Source organism: Morus notabilis, unplaced genomic scaffold (genome assembly GCF_000414095.1).
Source record: "Morus notabilis unplaced genomic scaffold, ASM41409v2 Scaffold1322, whole genome shotgun sequence".
Taxonomy (NCBI): Eukaryota; Viridiplantae; Streptophyta; class Magnoliopsida; order Rosales; family Moraceae; genus Morus; species Morus notabilis.
This window is the reverse complement of record NW_010358060.1, coordinates 163-10,120: the sequence shown is the minus strand read 5'-3', so window position 1 is coordinate 10,120 and position 9,958 is coordinate 163. Positions and strand designations below refer to the sequence as shown.

Here is a 9,958-nt window from a genome sequence, read left to right as displayed (position 1 = left end):
TTGGGTAAACTTTCAAATTTTGACAATTAACTTTCCGAACTTGTAAAATTATTGCAATATTGTGCCCCATTTTATTAAATTTGCTCAAAGTATTTATTATATTTAAGGGATTAAAAGTTGAAAAATTAAAAGATTTGTGTTACATTTGAATTAGGATGTTGGAGTTTTTCATCGAACGTGTTTTTGGACACTAATTTAACACAGTCATCTTTAAAATGGGTCATATTATAACAATTTTACTAATTGAAAGGCCAACTTACTGATATAAAAAGTTCGGATGGCAAATTACTAAACCATACAAGTATAGGGGCAAATGCGTAAAACACCGCATTTTATTTGTGTTGTCCCACTTTCTGTATTGGAAAAAAAAGGGACAATTATATTCTCTAGATATGGTTGGGTGGGCGAATACTGGCGGCAGAGATCCTTGAACACAACTCGAGCAACTCTTTGCTAGTATCGTGCTTGTGTACAATCACCTCTATAAAGCACAAGCAGTCCCTCTTTTCACTTGTTGCTCTTACAATCGCTGCCACAAGTTCCTCCTCACATGTGACCTATTGCCAAAAAAATTACTGAAATCAGATTATTATATTGAATCCTCTCTTCTTCTTCCCTTTCTCATTCTTCTTTTACCATTGTTACTGTCGCTATTACTTCTCTTAAGGGCGGAGCCCTGGAGTCAGAAAATTATGCGAGGAGGGACGATATATAATTTTCGTATATAATTTCAGATTTTTAGTGAGGATAAATCACAAATTTTAACAAAATGTACTTATGAAATTAAAAGAAAAAAAATTTCAAGTGACGGCCGCCTATACCTCGAGAAGGTGTGGCTCCGCCCCTTGCCTCCTCTCTTCTTGTACTACTATGTTGGTATCTACTACTACGATTATATGTGTGTGTGTCATTTCTCATGTTGTATTCAATAATTTTTCTCTATTACTTTATTATCTATCCTCAGGATATAATTCCAAATAATAGCATCAAAAGAGTACATTTACAAGTCTCTCAATGGAAAAAAAAAAACCCTAATTATTATATATAGTTGTATTATTACTGCTAATATACATAATTACTAGAGACAAATATTTATGTATATAGTTTACCTTAGTCGTCCAGCATTTTCCTTCACCATTGTGAATTGCGTCAACCAAACCGGTGTAATTCCAGTTTTTGATCACATTATAAGGACCATCATGTATGGCAGCTTCTATACTGTATCCCCCGTTGTTAATCAGAAATATAATGCTCGTTTGCCCACAACGCAGCATAGTTGACAACTCTTGAGCGGTCATCTATCAAGAAAATTTGACCAATTTATTAATGGACGCCAACGTTAACATATGCATGTATATGTCACATGAAGGTAAAATGAAATTATGATTTTCTTTCTAAAATATGCTACGCAAATTTAATAGAAATAAGCAAAAATTATGGTTGAATTACCAATTATATGGGTCCATTTGTTAACATTTATATAACAAAGGATTGTATATATATATGGTCCATCTTACTTACTATTACGGTGAGGTCATTGTTATGAGCGTTACATCGAAAATTAAAACATTAATTAACTTGCGTTTAGTAACAGTTCTCATTTGTAATGTTTTCCTTTAATTTTCATCAAATCTCGTTGAGCACAAATAAAACTTCATAATGAAATTGTTATAATTTATTCTCATATTACAATTACTATAATCTCGTGTTATTATTAATGTTACGTAACAAAATCAACTTTATTTGTTGCCGTAAATTATGGTCATGTTACCATAATTTGCACTGATCTGATAGGTACTTAGCCGAAACCATTATACATTTATGGTCACAACAACTTACTACAAACAGTACAACAACAACAAAACAATGCTAAACTGGCCCATAGCCCATCTTTTGATTTTCATCAACTCAAACTCACGAGTTAATGGATCAAATGAGTTGGAAATATGCAGGTAAGGCAATAATTCATTCCACAAACTAATCATTATTGCTTTCAATTAGAAGTTCCTTCACACAAATGATTTTGTTGTAATGGATTCCTTCTTTCATTCTATAAAATGGGAAAAAAAAAAGAAAAAGAAAGAGAGAACATGAACTGCCTTGTTTGTTAGTTTATTCATATTAAAGGGAATGATAATAACAAAATGATATCTCGGCAACTAATTGTGCATGATATATATATATATATATATATATATAACAACAATAATAATAGTGGTAGTGGCAATAGTAATAATACCAACAAGTGTTTTATACCTGGAAGCTCCCATCGCCTATACAAGCAATCACACGCTTATTTGGCGCAGCCTGAGCATACCCTAGAGTCGCACCCACAGACCAACCGGTTGATCCATATTGCATTTCAAGTTCAAGCCTGCACAAGTACAACTTCCATGTTATATATATGTGTTCAAACCTCAAAATTTCAAACTACTATACCTGATAACTATATTTATTACGTGCCATCTGAAAATGCCCATTTGAATATTGTCTTTGATCATCAAATTAAGTTGGAATTTATGGACGGGATGCAGCTATTCCGTTCATTTCACCAATTTAAATTTATAATTCGAGTTTTTGTACAGTAAAAAACTCTCAGAAACAGTAACATCTAATTTTTTTGTTACTGTAAAAAACTCTCATATAAAGTTAAATCTCAATTCAAATTAAAAACTCGAATCAACGAACTAAATGGGTCCATAATTAGATTACACTAAGAACTAATATTGTGCTTAATGATGAGCACCGGATTAGGAGTTATCTGATACTCATCAAGTACATATTAGTCCACGTGCATCTACTGTGTATACTTAAAAATAAACACATGCTACGAAGTACCGGTAGTGTTTAATTACACCACACTAATAAGAAGTGAGACGTTCTGCAGCATGGGGTCTATAATAGGGTCCACTTTCTATTTTCTATTAATAGCGTTTTGTACCGATGTGCCTCCAAACAATTAGGAGTTATCTCTTCCACGTGCATGCATCTGCTTTACTTACCCGCATCCTTGTGGTAATTTCAACTGTTGGCAGCTGAACCAGGGAACCCCAGTCTCAGCAATCAAAGTTGTCTCACCAGACAACATTTTCTCTATGTTGTTGAAAAGAACGCTGACCTTTATTTCCTCCTTGGGATCACATTTAACAGAAACTTCCTGCGTCACACGTATCCTTTTGTAACTCTCATAAGCACATGCATTGCGTTTAACACGGTTTGCCAATGCTTTCAAAAAGTCCTTCATTTCAACGCAGCCAAATATCGGACCATTTCCAATCGTCACACTGTGGGGCTGCACAGTAATCGTTCTCTCTTTCTTAAGCAAGAGGGAGTAACCAACCGAAGTACAGTCGCTGAAAACGGGCCCGGCAATGAGGTAAGCGTCGGAGGATTCCACGGTCTCGGCGCAGAAGGGAGTGCTCACCGTGCCCCAATAAGTACCGATGAAGTGAGGGTGGTTCTCCGGAAAGAATCCTTTCACCGACGGCATGACTGCGATGGGGTAACCGCTCGCCTCCGCCAGCTCGAGAAAGGAACTGGAAGCCCGTGCAGGTCTTAGTTTTGGTCCCCCCACCATCACTGGTTTTGTTGCCTTGTTCAAGAACTCTGCTGCCGCCTCTGCGGCGAGTTCTAGAGCCATCTGATTGCTTAATCTGCATGAAAAAAAAAACTTAGAAATAATTTTATTCAGGCTAGCATACTTTTTATCACGATCACTTTTAAGTTATGTTTGGTAAGATGAAAAGAAAAATGGATCTAAAAATAATACGATGACATGAAAATAGTTTTTTTTTCCTTCGCATAATTAGAAGTACTTGACTTAGAGCCCGTTTAGTTAATAGATTAGAACCATTTTTGATTTACGTGTGTTTTTTGTGAGAGAAAATACTATAGCGAACTATGAATTATGATTCGAATCAGGGAACGAATCTTCCAACTAAACGGGCTCTTATTATTTATTTTTTGTGATCAAGAAAATACTTGGGAGACAAGAAGAGCGGCATTGGGTTCTGAAGGAAGGTAGGATGGGGTATGCCGCTCTACACTTCAATGAAAAACAAAAGTCAGTTCACCAATGTAAGTAACGCTTTTTTTTTTTGGGGCGGTCAATATATATATATATATATATATATTGAAGTTTTCCCAGAATAGTGTGGCTTTGTATATTTTAATTTTCACGCTTGTCATGTGACTTACAATTATATACTATACATGCTTCGAATGTGGAAATATTTTTTTGAGGTGTCCAAATCGTACATAAGAAGTCAACAACTAAGAACCACATTTGTTCCAATCAAGTAAATAAGATACGAAACTCTATCCGAATATATATATATATATATATATATTTGCAGGATATTTTTCGTTTTCTCTCATATGTTCTACCAAAATATTTTTAAGAGCATAAATAATAGAATAATAAAAAAGATCGGTTATTCTTGTAGTTTTGTCAATTAGAATCACTATATATATATATATATATATATATTTGCAGGATATTTTTCGTTTTCTCTCATATGTTCTACCAAAATATTTTTAAGAGCATAAATAATAGAATAATAAAAAAGATCGGTTATTCTTGTAGTTTTGTCAATTAGAATCACGTCAATGAAAGGCAATAATTTAAATTGGCCAGGAAGGGACGTACAGACAAAGCAGTAGCAAAATAAGTAAACCTGGTACAAATAATTTACTTGTTAGGACCACCAACTTCACTAAAGTTTAAAACTACAGCACGTGAAATAATATGAAAGAGAGCACAAATACGAAAAAAAAAAAAATGATGCAACGTGACAAAAAGTGAATAATTACCTGGTAACAAGTGATAGGTTGGAAGCATCGGAGCTCTTGGTTAAAATCCGGTAAGCCAATGGTGTGATGAAGAATATTATTAGCCCCATAATCGTTGGAGTTCGGACCACCAACTATGCAAATAACCGGAAGATCATCACTGTATGCGCCGGCAATCGCATTCAAGATGCTGAGCCCGCCGACGGTGAACGTCACCGCGCAGGCCGCAACGCCGCGGGACCTGGCGTAGCCGTCTGCTGCATAGCCCGCATTGAGCTCGTTACAGCAGCCAACAAGGTTGAGCCCCGGTTCGGCGACGAGATGATCGAGAAGACCGAGGTTGAAGTCGCCGGGGACCGAGAACACATCTTTCACGCCGACCTCCACGAGCCGCCGTGCAAGGTGGTGGCCAATTGTGCTGCATTGTTTTGGTGCGAACGACGCTGAGAGATTATTGTCGTTGTTCTGATCAAGAGAAAGTTTAGAACTTTTTTGGTTGATTTGGTATGGCATGGCCTTTTTGATACTGTCGCATGTGACAATATTATTGACGGTTCCCTCCATGCTGCGCTAGGTGAAAATGTATTATGACTAGCAGAAATGCTCTTTGAGGAGCGAGTGTAATATTTTGTACATGGGATAGGGTTGCATTTATAGGGTTACATTTGTTAGCTTTGGGAAATGATTCTTTTTTAAAACGTGGGTATATGATGGAAAAAGAAAAAAAAAAGTTGATACCGTCCCATTTTCCTGTCCTTTTTAACTGTCCCATCAATAATTATTTGTTTAAACAAGTAAATGAAATATCAAAAACTGGTTGGCCTAAGGGGAGATCTGAACTCATAAATATCCATGGGTATCCAACTGGCCGAGCACTGCTTCCACCCACTCATCCAACCGATAAATTTTATTTTTTATCTTTGCCTCTACATAGGTTTTTCTTTTCTTTTTCTTTTTGTTTTATTTGGCTCTGTACTCCTGCAAAAAAATGGCCGAGCTAAAACTTTTTTCAAGAATTATAAGAAATTACACGACAAAAAATTTTAGGCCTACCATGACACGACACAAATTTTCATTTATTTTTAAAGAGAAAATTGTTAAACGTATTCTTAGAGTGCATGACTAGATTTTTTTCCCTCACTCTTCTTGAATACCCTTTTGAATAATATAACATATGTTTTTTTCATTGATTTAGTTCCGTTCAACTCAGTTTGAACAGTGAACACAGTTTGATATGGTGTTTAGTAAGTATGTAGTTTGAATTATATTTTCTGTTTGAACTGAGTTAAACAGTTAAGCTTAGAGTTTAGCTCTCCTCTCAAGTTCAACTGTTCAAATTATTTTTGAACAGTAAAAAGGTGCACACTCTCTGCTTTTCACACCTACCAAACACAAATTTGAATTTTATTCTATACTCAAATTAAAACTTTAACTGCACAACAAACGTCAATTCAAACTACAATTTAAACCACACATTTTGAATTTTTTTGTTCAAATCAAAAAGTTTAAATCAACAAAATTCAAACCTGCGAACTAAACGGGGCATAATTGTTTGACTAAAAAAGATATTAATAAAAAAAAGAAAGGGTAAAAAAATTTAAACTTATACATTCTAACCAGTATTTGTCACTTTTTCCCATATTTAAGCTAAGCGTGTTGTTAGGCTAGCAAGACTAAACACAACAGTGAGCACAAGCACACCATGAGTCGGTGTACCAAGCATGATATAAACTATTAGGCACCATGGGCCATCACAACAAGTACCATTTCTTTTTTTATTATTATTTATTTATTTTTTGGTAGTTTTGAATTTTCATGTTAATATTATGCATTCCACAATAATTGAAAGAAGACTGTATATTATGTAGAACACACATTTTTATTGTGGTAGATGTGCTTTAGTTTCACTTGATGTTATTTCTCAGTTCACGTCATAAAAAAATGATAGAATCGATTTTTGTGTGTGTGTGTGTTAGTAATACGATATAGGATAAATTTTATTTTTATCCTCCAAACTTTAATCCCTTTAACACTTTTCTTTCTGAACTTTGAAAATTAGTCTGTGCACCGCCTGAACTTTGAAACGTCATTAAGTTTGCCTCTTCTGTTAATTTGACTAACAGATTTGATGACATGGTAATAATTAGAGGGTTAGTTTAATGAATTATTTAAATAAATACTCCTTGAAGTATGTATCATATTTCAAAATACCTCAAGATCTACCAAAACACATCAAAATACCCCTAATCTTTTTGGAAACATAATAAAATAACAGTTTTGTTGATCTCGCATGTCATTAAAAATTAATTAGACATTAAATTCTAATTGAATCATTAAAAGTGATTAAATATTAAAAAATATAAAAATACTTCACTTCAAAAAATTCAAAAATTAAATAATTTTATTTTTTAAAAATTAAAAAACCCAAAAGAAAAGAGGAAAAAAAAATTGAAAAACCTTCATCCTCTTCAGCTCTTGAAGTGCAAATTAAAACAAATTTTTTCACTTAAAGAGGAAGAAGGTTTTTTGATACTTGAAGAGGAAGAAGGTTTTTTTATCCTTTTTTTTTTTTGAAATTTTTTTTCTTGTCTTTTGAATTTTTTGAATTTTTAATAGCATGTGATATCAACTATTTTTTTTTTAAAATTGAAAACCCTAGAGACAATTCAAAAATTAAATAATTCCTCTTTTAAGGAAAAAATGTGTTTTGATATGCACTTTTAGAGCTCAAGTGGAATAACGTTTTTTTTTTTTTTTTCCAAAAAAATTGGGTTTTGTTTTGTGAAAAACAAAAAAGTAGTTTACTTATTTAATTTTTACATTTTTTGAAGTGAAGATTTTTTATATTTATTTTTCATTAAATTTATTTTTTTATTATTTAATCACTTTTAACGATTCAATTAGAATTTAATGTCTAACTAATTTTTAATGACATGCCACATCAATAAAATCATTGTTTTATTATGTTTTCCAAAGATTAGGGGCATTTTGACGTGTTTTGATAGATCATGGGGCATTTTAAAAAATGATACTTACTTCAGGAAGTATTTATGTAAATAATTCATTAAACTACCCCTACAATAATTGCCACGTCATCAAATCAGTTAGTCAAATAAACAAACGGGGCAAAATGAATAACGTTTCAAAGTTCATGGGGTGCTAAGACCAATTTTCAAAGTATGAGGGACAGAGTGACAAAGAGATTAAAGTTCAGTAGGCAAAAATAAAATTTATCCTGAGATGTAAGATAATAATAATTATTATCGAAAGATTCTCGGTGATCTAGGGAACTGGAACACTTAAATTATTCATGGTCAAAAAATTCAAGTACTAATCAATCGCTAGGTATAATTCTTCTTCTAAATTAATTAGATTAATGTATTCGTTATAAGTTAATATCTCTAGGTAGATTTCAACATCTCAAACTTTTATACAATTTGTAGGTTACAATGGGTAAGCTGCCATTTTCTAAGCCACGTAATTTTTCAGAAAGCTTTTTTTTTTAATTGGAATGAATAATTCTGAAAATATATATAAGTTTCAGTTAGTTTTCCTTAAAATATAATTAAGTAGGCCATTATCTCAAGCTAGCACAAGTTATATTGTCATTAATGCGCCTTTTCTGTTATATTATATGCATAACTGCACAGCTAGCCAAGTTGGGTTATAATGATCAATTGAGAACGTTTTGTTCAGCAGTTAAAACGTGAAATTTAGGCATAATATTTTTCACGTTTCTTTTATTATTATTATTATTTTTTTTTTGGTAGTTTTGAATTTTCATGTTAATATTATGCATTCCACAATAATTGAAAGACGACTGTATATTATGTAGAACACACATTTTTATTGTGTTAGATGTGCTTTAGTTTCACTTGATGTTATTTCTCAGTTCACGTCATAAAAAAATGATAGAATCGATTTTTTGTGTGTGTGTTAGTAATACGATATAGGATAAATTTTATTTTTACCCTCCAAACTTTAATCTCTTTATCACTTTGCTCTCTAAACTTTAAAAATTAGGCTACGCACCGCCTGAACTTTAAAACATCATTAAGTTTGCCCCTTCTGTTAATTTAACTAACAGTTTTGATGACATGGCAATAATTAGAGGGTTAGTTTAATGAATTATTTACATAAACACCCCATGAAGTATGTATCATATTTCAAAATACCTCAAGATCTACCAAAACACATCAAAATACCCCTAATCTTTGAAAACATAATAAAATAACAGTTTTACTGATCTCGCATGTCATTAAAAATTAATTAGACATTAAATTCTAATTGAATCATTAAAAGTGATTAAATATTAAAAAATCTAAAAAATATAAAAATGCTTCACTTCAAAAAATTTAAAAATTAAATAATTTTGTTTTTCAAAAATTAAAAAACCCAAAAGAAAAGAGGAAAAAAAAATTGACAAACCTTCATCCTCTTCAGCTCTTGAAGTGCAAATTAAAACAAATTTTTTCACTTAAAGAGGAAGAAGGTTTTTTGATGCTTGAAGAGGAAGAAGGTTTTTTATCCTTTTTTTTCGAAATTTTTTTCTTGCCTTTTGGATTTTTTGAATTTTTAATAGCATGCGATATCAACTAATTTTAAAAAAAAAAAATTTAAAAACCCAAAAGACAATTCGAAAATTAAAAAATTCCTCTTTTAAGGAAAAAATGTGTTTTGATATGCACTTTGAGAGCTCAAGAGGTATAACGTTTTTCAAAAAAAAAAAAAGGGTTTTGATTTTTGAAAAAAAAATAGTTTACTTATTTAATTTTTGCATTTTTTGAAGTGACGCATTTTTATATTTATTTTTCATTAAATTTATTTTTTATTATTTAATTACTTTTAGCTATTCAATTACAATTTAATGTATAATTAATTTTTAATGACATGCCACATCAATAAAATTGTTGTTGTATTATGTTTCCCAAAGATTAGGGGCATTTTGATGTGTTTTGATAGATCATGGGGCATTTTGAAATATGATACATACTTCAAAAAGCATTTATGCAAATAATTCATTAAACTACCCCTACAATAATTGCTACGTCATCAAATCACTTAGTCAAATAAACAGAAAGGGCAAACTGAATAACGTTTCAAAGTTCAGGGGGTGCTAAGCTAATTTTCAAAGTATGAGGGATAGAGTGACAAAGAGATTAAAGTT

At 32.0% G+C, this 9,958-nt stretch overlaps 1 protein-coding gene across 1 annotated transcript; it reads right to left on the bottom strand.

Annotated features, from left to right (window-relative positions):
• Positions 1-209: 209 nt before the first annotated feature.
• LOC21384564 (pyruvate decarboxylase 2) lies at positions 210-5,429 on the bottom strand. Its single transcript, XM_010091487.2, has 6 exons — positions 4,813-5,429; positions 3,982-4,040; positions 3,003-3,653; positions 2,257-2,374; positions 1,110-1,298; positions 210-557 (listed from the first exon to the last, which is right to left on the bottom strand). Exons 1-6 carry the CDS (start codon positions 5,353-5,355, stop codon positions 387-389), a joined length of 1,731 nt encoding a protein of 576 aa, XP_010089789.1. The 5' UTR covers positions 5,356-5,429; the 3' UTR covers positions 210-386.
• Between the last annotated feature and the right edge of the window lie 4,529 nt (positions 5,430-9,958).